Source organism: Chlamydotis macqueenii, chromosome 6 (assembly GCF_036417535.1).
Source record: "Chlamydotis macqueenii isolate bChlMac1 chromosome 6, bChlMac1.mat, whole genome shotgun sequence".
Taxonomy (NCBI): domain Eukaryota; kingdom Metazoa; phylum Chordata; class Aves; order Otidiformes; family Otididae; genus Chlamydotis; species Chlamydotis macqueenii.
Genome location: NC_141561.1, coordinates 1,980,226 through 1,996,508, shown reverse-complemented (window position 1 = coordinate 1,996,508; position 16,283 = coordinate 1,980,226). Strand labels below are relative to the sequence as shown.

The 16,283-nt window shown below is 43.8% G+C and overlaps 1 protein-coding gene across 4 annotated transcripts in view; it reads right to left on the bottom strand.

Moving 5' to 3' along the window:
• Nucleotides 1-2,030: 2,030 nt before the first annotated feature.
• The window catches only part of CACNB4 (calcium voltage-gated channel auxiliary subunit beta 4), a 98,435-nt gene continuing 84,182 nt past the window's right edge, over nucleotides 2,031-16,283 (bottom strand). For 2 of the 4 annotated variants that reach the window (XM_086750683.1, XM_086750684.1), the window contains 2 exons: nucleotides 11,698-11,883; nucleotides 2,031-8,531 (listed from right to left, as the gene is read on the bottom strand). In XM_086750683.1, coding sequence (XP_086606809.1) covers nucleotides 8,271-8,531; nucleotides 11,698-11,883 — 447 coding nt within the window. In that variant the 3' untranslated portion in view covers nucleotides 2,031-8,270. Of the gene's footprint in view, nucleotides 8,532-10,335; nucleotides 10,389-10,504; nucleotides 11,108-11,697; nucleotides 11,884-16,283 lie in introns of those variants that run through there. The other 2 variants (XM_086750685.1, XM_086750687.1) reach the window with 2 other exon arrangements.

Here is a 16,283-nt window from a genome sequence, read left to right as displayed (position 1 = left end):
TGTGTGTAAGTGCAGTGCACAACCATCCTTCCATACTGTTCAGCCGTCAGAGTTCCCGGGATGCCCGTATTCCTCTTTGGACAGGCAAGGAAGTCTGAGCGCAGCGGCTTTGGAGAAGCTGAGGGGGAAGGTGGAAGGGAATTCTCGGTACACAGCAGGAACCCTCAGTCCCCGTTACTGGGACTGGTGTGTGACTGGCAGGTAAACGAAGCAGCTCCTCCAGTGTGATAGACTTTCCACAAGTTCACCCTTCAGCCTGCGATGGAATTAATTATTCATTAGCTGACAATTTATCCCCCTTTCTGCTGTAGCTCGGCTGAGAATTTCGGATGCGTACGGTTCACTTCTATTCTCGGTTCTCCTGGTGTAAACACAGAGCGAGCCTGAAACCTGAGAGCTTGTTCCAGGGTTAGGTAGGCTGCACTATGTGAGAGGGTAGCAAAATGCAATTAAACAATTTATTAAACAGAAGAGCGTTGCCATTTTTCCCCCCATGTAGGTTGTTTTTTTTTCAATAGACCCTGTGACTTATTGAAGCAACTTCAGCTGGAGCCACATCAAACTGTGCTGGCTCATGTAGTCCCGCAGCCAGGCCCTTGGTCCGGCCGCGTAACACCCCGACCAGGAACAGCTTGCTGGTACCCAACTGCTGCAAGAACGGAGTGACGTTTTGTACAAGATAAATGAATATACAGCGTATTTTAGGACTAGGAAGCTGTTGTTGAGATTTCATCTCTGGCCCCTCTGGTAGCTAAACGGTCGTTTCCTCCTGGAAATTCGAAAAGCCTTGCTCAGGTTGTGTACGTTTTGTTCCAAGCAACTGGAACGCAGTGGCTCACGTGAGCATTTCGATGCTGCAGACGCGCGGAGTCTGCCTAGCGTAGGATTTCACCAGTGGAGGGGAAAATACTTTGTAAAGAAGAAACCCGAACACGTGGAGAAGACAGACAAGATAGGTGGCTTGTGAACTTTTAACTTCTAGGGTGGTACAAAAACACACACAACATATTCTTGCTCCATTATGTTGATTTGAAAGACCTTGAGCTGTATTAATTAACAGCTTAGATTAAAACTTGCACACTCCTATCTGATTTTGAACACTTAGATGAGATAGCTCAACTGGTTATCGCAGGCGCCACCAGACCGAGAGATGCGAGAGGAACGCCCCAACGGATGAAACGTGCCCCAGGTGCTTTCAGTGCTTTCTTATTTTCAAGATACTATTCACAGTTATTTCATTTTCTTTTAATTATTCATTCGATCCCTAATACCTCACATAACTCTGATAGTTTTCTTCTGTCTAGGAACCGATTTTAAATTAATACGAGATCGTACTGAGGACCAGCGCCAAAGACCACTAACGTTCAGGAGAACCCTTCCACTGAGCAGCTGGCTGAAAGTATTTTACTTCTCGAGGGAACAGTGAGATATTCTGTGTATTTACGTACTTCTGAGTTGCAGTTATTTAAGAGCAGATAGATTTAAAAATAAATATCATTCATTTCACAGCCCAGATGCATCTCCTTCTTCAGAACCTCATTAATTTTTACGAAAAATGCTAACACGTGGAGCTGCTGCCAAAAGCTATCGGCAAACAATAAAAACACCGCACCACTGAATCGTTCTCTTCCAATCTTGAGTGCGGAACACAAAGAGACTGAAAAGCCTTTTAAACGGTTTGTAGTTTTTTAATTTATTGTAGAAAAGTTATTGTAATGCAGTTCATTTTTGTACATCTAAAGTCCGTAAAACAAATCCATAGAAATGAGGATACTACCGGCATGCAGTCTGCATTTTCTGTTTTAAATGATCCTGATCACAAAAATAACACCACTTTTTGTTTTTCCCGTGAAAGCCACGAAAAGCAGAGGGAGAGCACAGCATGCAACACTGTACACATTTGCATAGTATATGTTACCCAGCATGCCTTGTAGAATGCTACACATACAGTATCTATAGAATAAAACCAGAAAGGGGCAAATCAGCAGAAAAGAAAACACAAATTCGTGGGGCGTTTCGGTTTGGTTTGGTTTTTTAGTAAAGGCAGTAATGTCTTTACTAGCCTGACTCTGAACTGGCTCCCAGTGAGGCTCGAGGTACCACTGCCAAGCTGTCACTGGGAACCAGTTTGGGTGAGAAACAGAAATTTTTGGGGGTCTGAGAAGCCCAAGGTCCACAGTTTGCCGTTCGAATGATGGTTTTAGTTTTCTTTCGTCACCCCTCTATTTCCAACGTTTATATACAATTTGTGTGTTGCTGGATTCTCCTCCTATGCGGACTTGCTCTGTGCACGAGAAGAGAATCGGGCATGTTTCAGATGGAAACGCACCTTGGGCTCAGCACGAATTCCGTAAGCTTACTTTCTGTTACGTTTTAAATTCTCGGCGGTATCAGTGGAATTTTTGGGTGGACTCGACCACAGCTCTGTGGGTGTAACGTTCGTCTCTCCACCGCCCCCGCCCCGGTCCCCACACACGAAAGCAAACAGCTATGTAGCCCCAGGAATTTATTTACTGGGAGCATTTCGCTCCCGACCTTGGGCTACTAGCGTATTCGTGGTACAGCCGTCAGCCGTATGCCAAAATCTAGACACTGGCCAAAATTTGAGGTTGTTAATGTGATTTCAGCTTTCAGGAGGAAACTAGCAGAAATGAATGCAGTGCACTTGAAAAGGTTCTCGTTTTCGTTAATTAGTATGGAAGGATTACAAGTTATTGAAAAATCCATCACATATGCAAAATGCAAGGCTTAGAAATAAACTGCTGAAGTATCGGAGAGCAAGTTAAACTGATCAAAAATGCAATAAATCCACTGATGTGGGATCAAAAACCTACCCTTAAAAAAACCAGTGCCAAATGCAAGAGTGGAATTATTGTAAATTTGTGCTATTACAAATGTGCTTCTTTTTCCTTGCTCTGTTTTTACATCATTGGCAAAATATATTACTCTGTACTGTACAATATATTTTCTCACTATAGCGATTTTCTACTGCTTATACAGGATGGAATGAGTATCAAAGGGGACTGCGGTGTGACATTTACCTACAGTTTGTTTTTCAGGAAATATTGGTAAGGCATGTGATCATCAGGGGCTGACATCTACGGTCAGACCTTGCAAACAGGGACTCCCGGAGAAGTGCCCGTCGGATGCGGTCCAGTGGTAACTCAGTGCCAGGAATCTGCGGGGAAAAGGCAGGTCTAGCAAACATCACCGGGAGCAAGCCAGCGCTGCCCCCCGTTTCACCACTTTCAAAGGAAGAAAGGAACGGCACGCTCTTACCAATGTTCTGCAATGATTTCTACCTTCTCCTAAAATCCTCTACAGGGATTCAGTCACAGCATTTCTCCTGACTTCTTAAATGGGTTCCACAAACAAGGAAAGGGATCTTAACCCAAATCTCAATACTAAGTAGCATTTTCAGCTCTTTCTCCAAGTTAATTCCTTACATATTTTTTACAACATTATGAAAATGTCCCTTTTATTTTTAAAGACATGCTTTTATTTCTCTGTATAAAATCAACTGGACTTGAATAACAATCACACAGCGGTTATTCAAATGACAGCTTTTCAGATAACATGCTCTTTTTTGGCATCATTTTAAAGACAGAGTGAACCTGATTCCCCCAGAGTGAAACCCGCCTGCATTACAGGACCTTGCAGCCCTGCAGACTCACTGTTTGAGGAAAGGGGGGAACAACAAAATACAGGGCGGCAGAACCCCACGTGCCCAAACTTGGATTAATGCCAGTCGGCAATACAACCCAGTTTTAGAATATAGATTTTTAGGTGTGAGAACAGATTTGTAGAAATGGCATTTTACAAAATATGCACTTGATTTTTTTTTTTTCTTTTGTGGTGTCCAATTATTTTTGCTTTAAAAAAAGATGAAGACCACGGAATCAAGGACAGGCTTCAGAAGCACTGGGCTTGGAAAACAAAATATAGCAGAGGACACATTTAATACATTCTTGAAGAAAAGATGACTCATGAAAGCCCTACCTTACCCAAATCGCTATGCTATAAAGTATTAGCAGTATTATTTTGAGAATGGTGATGTCAGTGCAGACCTGGGATGTTTCAGAGAAGTCTACAGTACTGAGACCAAATTCAGGAGATCTGCAGTCAAACTGAGCTTGAAGTCTCGGGCCTACGCCCGTCCAGAGGAACTGCGGTCACCCCTTATCCCTACAGCTGCCTTTCCTCCTTTCTGTCATTCTCAGCCTCTTAGGTTCGCATTAAACATCATTTTAAAAGCAAGGAGCACAAAGGATTAAAGCCCCAAATGCCAACTGCGGAAGCGGCTTTCAAACCTGGAGAAAACAGTAACATCTTGCGTTTGCAGCAGCCCCAGCGCTAACGCTGCGCACGACCACCGGCGCCCACGCCTGCCCGCTCCCCAGCGCCCTGGGATTATCCGGGCCCGTCAGTTAAGCCCAAAGCAGCCGGGATGGGAAGCAGGCCGAGCGCCCGGCAGCCGAGAAGTGCGAGTAGCCAGCGGCACCAGCGCCTGCTTCGGAAGCCGCTCTCGCTTGTCGAGTGCAGAATCCAGGGTGCCACCTGATTTCCATGGCGAGATGGATTTTCAGGGTAAAATCCGGGTGTCGGGCCATACTGCACTACCAGTTCTCAACAGAGGAGCTGATTTTTACCAGACCAACCCGTTTAGAAAATGATAATCCAGTCTGGCCCATTGTTTATAAACTAAAATTTGATCTAGAACAGCTCTAGGTGCCTTCCTCTAAACATACTTCCATCATACACTCTGCTAGAAAATAAATCACTTGTGAGTTGCAGCTCCCATGGGACAAATGTTCACCTATGGAAGCAGTAAAAGAACCTGTATATCTGTTAAATACAGCTTGCCGAAGCATTTTAAATAAAAAGTTTAACTAGCTGTCTTTAAAGTGGCCTCGGGATTTTAAAAATACGTTGTTAATTCAACTGACAACCAGATGAATGCACTGACATACATGGTCTTTAGATACTGAGGGTGCTGTTACCACCTTTATTGGCTAAATGGTCATTGATCCAAAAGTGTCCTAATGAAAAACTCGGGTAACAACAGCAAAAACAACACCTTTAAAAAATCAGTGCTTTATAAACATTTCTAAAATCATCTGTATAAGCCAGAGCTTAGGAACGGAACTCTGATCTTTCCTAATATTTTAATAACAAGAAGAGATGGTACGAGGACTGGAAAATTAGTCTTACTCGTATTCATTCCGGAATATATGAACCTCACAACTTCACGTAGCGCCGTCGCGTAACAAATCACAAAACAGCTGGCTAGCACTGGTGAAGTTCTAACGCAAATACCGGGAGTTAACATGTCCTGATTAACACTGCAGCTTTTACAGATTACCGTGTCTCCTAAAAATAATTTACTTTTTAAAATGAAGAGTTCCCGCAGCTGATATCTAGAATAAATTAATAACCTATTAGCATGTTCGGTATATTCGTACTTACAAATATATCTGTCTTCAAAGAATAAAAAAACAGCAAGCAAGGAGTCCTGCTGGATCTCTTAAAACTGGTTTCTTACGTTAAAATGGAACGGGCAGTGGGAGAGGAGGGGGTAAACTACTTACATATGAGAGCAAAGTAAACTTAAACCCACAGGACAGAGGAATTCGGTGTGTTTGAGGCAATACATGACTTCCTCACAAGCTTCTTTTTCTTGGAAGGTTGCTCTGGCACTTCAGATGCTGCAGGTGATGGATTTGTGCATATGCTTTGTGTAGATCGTTCCCGTTACTAGCATGACATGGAAGACTTGAAAACAAGGCTCCAAGAGGCTCGAGAAATAAATGACACTTTTGTCTAGGAAATGATAAAGCACTAACCTTGTTTACTAGAAAATATACGTAGGTGCTCGCAGCTACCTGCCAGTAAAATGCAACTATCTTCAAGCAGTTAACTGATCTGCTCCCTAACGCTACTACAGAATAAAGATAAACAGCTGGCTAGTCTAGGTTTATACGCCTCAGTGCGTCCTTTGCAATTAATACTTTAATGCACACAAACAAGAAACTTATTAAAGCTTATAGAAAAAATGTTTTGCCTAATGCCTTCTTTCTCATGCAGGTATGTGTGCTGTACATGTAAGAAAGATTTGTAAAAATTACCGGAGAATGCTCCACTGTGCTATAGCAGAAAATATTCGAGAAGGCAGCTGGAGCTACCGTTCCCAGACCAGATCTCGCGGTGCTTTCTCAGCCTAAATGCGCTTTTGGAATCCGCAGGCATTCAGGCTGAGAAAACCCAACGGGATCGGGTCTGTCATACCCATCCTTAACTCCGTTACTCCAATGGATGCAGGTATTTTCAGTTTTACCTTGGTAAGTGGCCCGTTCAAATCATCTAGTGGTGCTGAAGGTTGCCTTTTAGGCAGCAAAGTTGTTTAAAAAATTAATCTTGCATCAGCAATCTTTTAGTGCTGCTAGAGATGCACCTCATTTTCGGTTGTACCAGACAGGAGACAAATTCCTTTTCTCGTTAGTAACATCAAAAAGATAACCAGACTTGACGGTGGTGGAAAATACCAGGGATCTCTGCTAACTGGTCTGGAAAGTAGAGGAAAGTGTAATATTCAGGAAATTCATCTAGTGCTACATGCTTTTAAAGCCTACTTGTAGCAGGCTCTGGGAAGAAAATAAGCAAATATAAAAGTTAATGATCCTCATTTTTGAAAAAAAAAAAACAAACCAGTTTTGACATGAACCTGCATAGAAGAATGCACATTCATCGTAGTTCTGCCAATTTTAGAAAACGCGTGCAGTGGGGAATTTCAGGAGTCTCTGCTTAAAGACATCGGTGGGTTGTACAAAACGGTCAGTTACGGGGAATTTTTCAATCGCAGTGGATCTAAGGCTTCACTGCTCGTGTAAGACACAAGGTCCAATCACATCAATTTATCTGCTCAAGGAAACTGAAGACTCAGTAGGTGAAAAGCAGTGATTGTTAGGAAGTAAGGCAGCAACATCTCCGAAGACTTAGCGTAGTTATTTGAATCAGAAACGTCAGCTCTGCCACTTTACAGTGAGCAGATTTTTTTCTGATACGCCATTTTTATTGCAAGCTAATTTTGACCAATGCGTTATTTTAAATGTTCATCATTTGTAAATATTGAACCCTGCCCCCTTCCCTCAGGTTTCATTACTGAAATTTAAACGGATGCGCTTCTGGAGAGTTCTTTGTGCGATGCTGGAATTTTCAGACATTCAAAGATGGATTTTGAAAGATGTAACACGTAGGTCGGTACTCAGGTGTACTGGAATGTAGGTAACTCTACATACTGGGTAAGAAGAGTGTACTGTTTTCCGTTTAAAAAGGCAGAAAACTAAAAATGGGAGAAAAAATATGACGTATCTATACACTAACCTTCCATTTTGGGACTACTAGCTGTACTCAGGTAAACGAGAGGAAAAAAACCCACAACTATTCTCGACCTCTGACCGTACAAACTCTTCTTAAGTTTGTTCACTTTCCCGTTTCTATTTCCCCTTATCCTGTCACAGTTCATCACTGCTGACCGCAACAAAAATGTCACTACTGGCTAAACGACAGAATTTTGCTGCAACATTCACGCCAGGTCTAAAAATAATTTCAAACTGGAAAGTATTTTGTTACTGCTGCAATAATTTGTGACGTTTGGCACTCTCAATAGCTTACACTTGGTTTGTCTGAAAAAGCCAGTCTGGAAGTAAGCCGTTAGAATAAATCCTCTTACTCTAACTTCCAGTGTAAATTGAGCACACAGCACACAAATGCTGTAGCTGTCGTTCTGGCTTCCAGTGGTTGGTAATTTTCAGATTCTTCAGTTGCATTTTTTTCAATTCATTGCAACATGCTCAAGTCGACTTTCCAGTCAATTCACCCAAATTCCAACAGGAATTGGTTTATAAATTGGTTCCAACTGGAACTGGTCATTTGGAATTTCCAGCACAGGAAATTATTTTATAAGTGCCTTGGTAAATACCCTAAATTACAAACGGATGTGTCTAATATCTAACGACAAGAAGAAATATGGCGATAAATGCAAATGCTCTACTGAAAAAAAAAAAAAAATCCAAAAACCAACCTATAGGATCGGGCATAAACGTAAGGGCATGGTAACTTTTTTTTGCCCCCTACTTAACATCAAATGACGGCAGCCTGCAACTTCAGTACGACCGCGTTACATCTGCCAAATTAAGATGATTTTTTTTTTCCTAGCTACGTTATGGCAAGTTATCGACTGATGAATAGTGTTTTTCCCCAGGTTCTTGAACTCAAAGCCGGTGTCGTGAGTCATGGCTGTATCCTCCCGGGGATCCTCGGTTCCTGTGGGGTTTGTACGTGTCCTGGTAGGAGTCGGAGTATTCTTCTTCCACTAGAGGATAGTGATCTCGGCTGTGTTGGGAACTGGAAGACAAGCGGTTCCTGCTCTTCCGAGCCCTTTCGTTGTGATAATTTTCATCTGAGGTCATTAGACTTCGTCGCTCAATTGGAGAGTTCTCTGTCGAGTGGCTGCCGTGCCTCATGCGCTGGCTCTACGGGTGCCAAAGAATCCAAGCATTAATACAGACAAAGAGTATTTCACGTTTTTTAGCTCGTTCTGAGACTTATTCTGAGGCCTTTCAGAATCCATCCACTTTCGTGGCACTCATTTTCTATTAAAGCCTGTACGCTACAGGAGTGGGTCACAAGAGCAGTCTGGTTCCTAGAGCTGAAAGCAGACCAAACGCAGTATTACAGTCTGTCCCTCACGGTATTCACCTCGGCAGGGATTTAGCATGAAAAGTGAGCTGATGTATTCAGCATTTATCACTTTTCTCTGATCAGGAACGTAACATTCATGCTTCAATTCTGCTTAGAAAATTTTGAGCATTGTTTTAGAAAACATCTGATGATTTATTTTTGTTTTTACAGGGGCAGCTCTGAGCCCTAATAAAAACCTTCATATGACCAAACAAATGATGGACTGCTAACCAGGCAGCTAAGGGGTGGCTAAAATGGTTAGATACTAACAAATTTAAACTAAAACATAGTAAGTCTTTTAAATACGTTGACAGAAAATAATCTTCTAAGATAATTTATTAATTGAAACGTTTAGCCTTTGCTATCCTCACATTCCCATAATGTGCTACATTTGGCACATGAACAAAATTAGTTCCTATTTTTTGCCAGTAAACTGGTACAATGAAGAAACAGCCTAAAAAAATATTTTGCTTGCTGTCATCACACAAGAAGCCTCTCAAGAGTATAGCCAGCCATACTCTCAGTTCTGAAATCCTGGTTTAGCTGCGTAATTTATACCCAAAGGCTTGCCTGCACGGGGAAGTAACTGCGCAGACGGGGATACGTTTGCAGCGCGGCAGACACGATCTCGCATCTCTCTCTGCGGATCGATGCCACCGAGGTTACTCCCTGAGCGACTCCGCACAACGGGCTGGCACGGCAGAGGTGCCCTTCCGCAAATTCACACACGGGGATACTGGGCAGCAACTCCTACCGCATTACCTCCAAGCTTTCCTCAGAGCATCACATTTCAGTAGTGATTAGATGTCAAGGTCCACATACTTTCTTCACAAATTATCCTTCTCGTATTTACTTGACCTAGGTGCGCAATTTTGATATGTAACCACTTAATCAATTGCAACTTTAGCCTTCTGTGCTCACGTCCTCCGGTTGCAACCTGCTTCTTTCCAAAAACCTCCCCGTTTCCCTGCCTCCACTGCATCTGACCCCGCTGTTTACCTCCGGAGAGGAGTCAGCGTGGCACAAAACTGGCGTGGTTACATGCTGGTCTTACGCCCCAAATAACTTTTGATCCCGCAGCACAACTGGAATGATAAACTGCATTTGCCCAGCAAATCTGTGCCATTCTCAGGTGCGACTGTTACACGAGGTTCCGGGCTTTTGGTATTCCATTTCCCAAGGTATCGGGCAAGAAGGAGTCACAAGGTCGTATGAAGCATAAATTCTTACTACATCATAAGCACCTAAGCTATTTTAATTCCTAGGATGCACGTGAGTGCTTTATAATTACCATACCACATCATTACAGTTAAAACTGATGCAAATCCTTCCGAAGGCTTGAATTTGTATAAAACCTCTAGCTGGGTAAGCACTTGAGGGGATGGAAGCCTTTCCTGTGAGACAACCATGTAAAACACCAGAACTCTTTAAAAACGGGCCTGAACACTTAAGTGGCACTGACAGCCAAGTCCTGCAGTCTCCAGTTGGGCATCATTCACTCAGGGAGAACTTTACCCCTCTGCAGAGAACTAGCAGCATTCAAGTCCCACCTAAGCCTTCACAATTAGGGTGAAGTGGGGATTAAGTGATGCGTACCTTCAGCCAGCCCACTGCACAGGGGTGATTTTCATCTTCAGTGTGAGTTTTCCCTAAGTAAATGGAGCAACATTTCACAGTTACTACTGGTGTCCATTGATCAGAGAGAAATAAATGCCTGAAAAAAATTCTGTGGATACACCCAGTTTTCAAAATGAAACCAAAGAGGTGAACGTTCTGTGGATGGTATTTTATTGTCATGAAGGGATGAAAACTGAAATTTTAAGGCAAGTGAAAATGGAAACAACAGTTTACATGTGCATGTTATTGGTAACAGAACAGTGCTTGTGCATTCAGCCAGTCAGGAAACAGTGACTTACTGATCCTAATAAAATCAAGCACGGCATTAGAAACGTGAGGATCAAGTATCATGCACCTTCAGTGAAGTGCAATTCACTCACAGGAAAACCAGCTTTACGTTAATTGAAAACACTGAGCAATACATCATTGCCTTCAGAATCGTTACCTGCTTCCAGATACTCTACAAGCAGAACAGAGGTTAAATTTGTCAGGTGAATTAGTCATTAAACAGAACTTGCTCAACTCTACTTTTGACATACGGTAGGCAGCGCACGCTCCTAAAAAGTCACACGCATACAGAAATCCTGCTGAAACTTTCCAAGTCCGCTGCAATCCTCATCTTCTCAAGCATTCATAAGTATTAATCAAAAACATTTTCTGTTTTCAAACTTAATAAAGCACGTACTTCTCATTAAGGACTATTTACATGCCACGTTTGAAGTTTCAAAGTTCAGCCGTTTTTGAGCTATCCCTGTGGAAAAAAATGGTCAGAATTTTTTTCAATGGGTAAAAAAAAAAATGTATTTTATTCACACTCAAAGAACTCAAAAAGGTGAAGGCATTTTGCTGATACAAGGGACAAGGATGGAAGTTTTTCACCCCAAAGTGACTGTTTTGTGACGTTATGAGGGTAGGAAGAAGAGGGATCATTACGGGCACTGCTCTGCGTTCTTAAACACAGCACTGTTAGCTCAGCTGCTCATTCTCAGTCTGACAGGGTCTCACTTGCAATGACATTTTTTCCAGATTTAAAAAAGGCCGTTTTCTAATGTGGCCATAATACCACTTGACAAGGTGTCATTTAACTCCTCCTCAAGAACTCGCTCCTTGCCAGGAAATTCCTGGCCAGTTTATTTCCAGTTAAAGCCAGAGCAGCCACAGTGCCTCAGCACTCAGCCCACTGCTTCTCCGCTGGTGACGGGCCTTGGCTTGCCCTCTGACTGCTGGCAGTGGCCAAACGGCAAATTACAGCTAATGAAGCAAATGGAAGTTTTGCTACGTAAAATATATCACATTATTTTCCCTGGATTAAAATACCCCATATGAGATGCGTTTTCATACCTGTAATCCAGAGATGGCGGCAGGATACGGTGAAAGTGCGGTGGATCCCAAATTTCGCCCGAGGAGAGGAGTCATGGGTGTGCTACTGGTGGTGTGAGTAGCACGCCAGTACGCCTCAAGATATTCTGCCAAGTGTTCGCAAGCATCTTCAAGCTGATTTTCATCCAAAATTACATCAAACATTTCCTGATCACAACAACAAAGTTTGGTTCATTACAGTGTTACAGATGAAAAGAAAGAGATGTTAAACAATTCTCATCACGCTAATCCTCTAAATTCAGTAGACAACAATCAGAGCATGGAGATTGCCAACAGGAACAATACAATGGGTTTGTAAGGGGATCAAAAGCCAAAGCTCTCAGGAGTCACAGGACCCTCTCCGCGAGGTTCGCTAGACGTGAGTGAGCCCTACCACGCTCAGAGGCACAGGGCTCCTTTGAGGAACGTATTTTGGTGTAAGCCAGGAACTGGAGCTTGGTGTCAGGGTAACACAGGGGTGCTCTGCAGTAGTTTTGGACCCAAGGGCTCATGCATACTCCTCTCATCCTAACTGTGAACACATTTCCAGAGCCAACGATGACCCTAAAGCCACCTCCACCTCAGTGAATACAGCACGCCGTTCCGTTAGCAGCTGTATTTCCGCTTCGGCAAGGCTCCTGCAGGACACCCCGCTGTTCAGCTACTCACAGCTGGGAATCCTTCAGACGCCATCTCCAGGCACTGCTTTTTAACCACCGCCTGGATAGTCCTACCTGTCTCCTCTCAAATGTGCAAGACCGTGCAGGGACGACCTTTTTCCCTATGGATCCGTTTTCCAGGGACGGTACCTGAGCGTTAGTGCAGGTCCCGGTACTTACCTCGACCTCCTCACCGTGCAGCCCACAGAGTGGCTACTGACCCGTGAACGTGGAAGGAACCCAAAGCCACGTGGCTTCGGTGCTACCCAAGCCGTCAAAGGGCCACCCTGCAGACCGCGTTTTTAGATTATCAGCATGACAAGTGCTGCTAATAAACTGCTGATAATGAACCACCACAAACTGGGCTCCTCAGGAGAAATACAAACGTTTTCAGCAGTGACATTTCGTACCTCATCTTTAATCTTAACCCACGCTTCAGTGGAACAAAACTATTGTGAAAATAGCACAGGAAACGAAAAATGAGCGCAGGTGCTGCAGGTGTTGAGAGTAACTGGTACAAACCACGGGCTGCCTTTTCCTCCAAGGTATTTATAGATCTCTCCAATACAGATAGAGCTGATGTCTCCAGAACGAGATCTAAAACTGCACGATGAATTTATCATAAATCTTGATCATGCGTCTACTCAGAAGTCTGCTCCAGAACTTACTTTAATACTGAAGCCATGTTATTTTTTAATTTATTCTCTCTTATCAGCCATGTTTTTTATTTTTTATTTATTCTCTCTTATTAGCAAGGCAGAGAAATGTTTCCTTCTCTGCCAGCAAGTATGGCATTTTCTTCTAATAAAATACTCCTAAAACTACGTCCTTTGGTTGAACTCCGTGTTTATTACTGCTTGTTTTGCTCCTCTATTTATCTATACCTTTACTTGCTCCTTTGCTATTTAAACACACGTTGATACACTTTTTTTTGCAGGTTGTGAGGCAGTTCTGTCTCGAGGTGTATTTCCAGCTGGATGGGGTTTTAGCAGCCAGCAGGTCAATGAATATTCTTCCAACGCCCTCCAACCTCCTCCTGCTAAACCAGGGAACCGTTTCTCAAGTTTCTTTTTAAGCTGGAGCCGTTGATTCAGGGAGCTCACAAAATGCCGTACTGGCAGAACTAGGCGCGCTGCAAGGCGGAGGTACGGCAAAGAGATCGGGGAGGGGAACGCCAGCCCTGCTGCCTACAGCTTCCCTTCGGAACGGAGTAACAGCTTCACGCGCTGCGGAGAAACGCACAGCTCCGACTCCAGCTAATACAGCGAAACCACCAGCTCTGTGATGGCAGGTGGCTTCCTGCGGTGTTTCGACAGTGATCTCATTTAAACTGAATTTAGGGAAGAAGAACCTTTAACAGCTGCAGTAGAACTGTCACCTTCTTAGCAGTTAATTGTAAAATAACAGCGGGAGTGGTAACGGCGAGCCTCTCAGGCTGTCATTTGAAGGTCACCTGGAAAAGCTGCGGAACTGCCAGGATTCCAGGGCTCTACAGTGTTTTACAGGGAAAATACCTTACAGAGAAAGCACTCAGTTTCTTCTTGCATTTAACAGTTCTCCTCATACTAAATTGCGTTTGTTCTCTGGGAGGAGTTAAAACCATCTTTTAGGAAGATCTTTGTTAGGAACGGTCAACAGGGTAAAGCAATTTCTTCCCAATTCCCCTTGCAACGCATTTTATTCACTGCAATATATTTTTCCAACACGTGTGAAATATTTATCGTATAAGCATTTCCATACAGGACGTGCCCAGGCCTAGCCCAGCTCAGGGCAATCCCAAACCGCGTCTCACTCTCTGGAGTCGGGGAAGGTGAGGTCGGGCGCTGGGGGAGGATGCCCCAGACAGAAGGGCGAGGGTGGACATGTCCCTGAGAAGGAGGAGGAATTTGAACCCGTAGATATATCCAGTGTACTGGCTATTTTTCATTTTACCAATGCATTTTAGTGCTGCTAATTTCTGGTATTTTTTAGGTTATGTCAAACAGAGCAGAGGGATATCTACCCTCTCTTGGCATTGGCATGAACCCAAAAGTTTAAAAAACACCAAATAGAACGAACTGTGTATGGCTAGTGAATTTAAAGCTGTATGACTAGTACACTTCCTGTTTCTTTGAGCCACCTAACGTTCGTGCTTCACGGAGTCACGCAGTGGTACGCACGCTTCGTGCTGGCTTGAGCAGCATCAGTGAAAGATTAGCAAGGAATTAATAATGAAAGCAGTTCCTGATCTTAAATATGCCAAAAAAGACAGCTATTTTTAAAATGTCTAGACATACAGCACCAGCTGATTACTTCAGGCTGGCTCTCAGCAAATGAAAAAAGTGAAGTTTTTATGCTTTTCAAGTATCTTCACCTAAAAGAAAACTTGTCTTGCGGGAATTTGAGCTGCAAAACAGATGAAGCAGGTCACAGTGCAGAAGACAGACAGCGGTGTCGTCAGTCTCAGCAGTGTACTTTTACTTAATTAAGTCATGGATCAACTTGGTCCTTCAATTTAAACTTAACCAGGGCTGTCATCTCCTCTGAAGGCCTCTATGTCAGCAGTCACCTTCTGGAACTCAAGCAGTGCACAACTGCTCAGGTGGCTCCTGCAGGAGGTTGTCGTGCACGTCCGAGCGGAAGGCAGCCTCTGAGCAGGTTAAGTGTTTGAAATCTGGATACTCTGAAACTTGGAAATACTTCTCTTATCCAGGTGGGCTCTCACAATTAGAGGACGGGGTGTTAAGGCAGAGTTTACCACATCCTGGAGATGGACAATCTAAGCACTATGAAGCAATGGACAAGCTCACATCCTGCTGCTGCATGCTGCTTACTGCCGTCAACGCAGCTACTTGCCTCATTTCAATCGATCTGAGCAAACCTAAGCGGAGTAAGAGGAGATCACTGTAGAAAGAGCAAACAAGGCTGTAAAACATGCACAGGCTTCTCTGTGCAGGTGGAAAAATAAATATACCTTTCAAAATGTGCAGAACAGGCAGTGGATTGTTCTGTGCGTGAGCCCGGCGGCAGCGCGGTGTAAATACCACAAGCCGAATTCAAACAGCCGCAGGTGCAACCCCACTGAACGGGGCTCACACCCGTTCAGGGTTAGGAAGGTGTATGCTTCTGTGGAAATTATTTTGTGCTACAGAGAAGTGTACAATTTTGTTGCAGTTAATAGGACCCAAACGCCACACAGGAATTCTCTGTCATCATTTCAAGAGGTAACAATTCAGTAGAAAACCACATGTGAGAAACACAATACCGCCGAGCTCTCCAGAAGAACTCGAGAGGGCCTGGGCACCTTTCAGTGCCGCTCGAAGTGGAAAACAAGGATGAGGCAGCGAGCAAAGCGATCTACAGTTACTGTAACCAGAAGCTTCCGAGTGATGCTGCCCTGGGAGTGGGCAGAAAGGGGTCTCTGCAGTAAGACGGCCAGCTGGATGTGCACGCAGTCGCCGTCGTCTGCCGGACACCTGCAAGTGGTGCTGAGGGGGCGAGGGGGATGGCAGGGGGGTGGCTGCGAAATCCACACCGGCCATGGAGACGGCAAGCTGTCTGGGGCACAGTGGGCACTGCAAAAGTGTATTGAACTGGAGAAATCAAGATATATCCTCCCACGTACACACACCACTGCCACCGCTTCTAGATTATTTACATTCTTGCTCTGTATCAGGCAAAGGCGGAATTTGAATGATCTCTCCCATTCTGGATACGTTCTTAAACCTCTTCCGCTTCTGCATAAGGAGGACAGACATTTCAGCCAAACCTATTACCTTTTTCCTCTGCTTCCTAACATCCCAGTGTGGATCTAGCCTGACTGTACACCAAAACATTACAAAAACTGCCAAAATTCAAAGTTTGACAGGTGCACAATAATTATTCCTCGCTTTATATATGGCTGAACCTACTGAGCAAACACAACCTAAC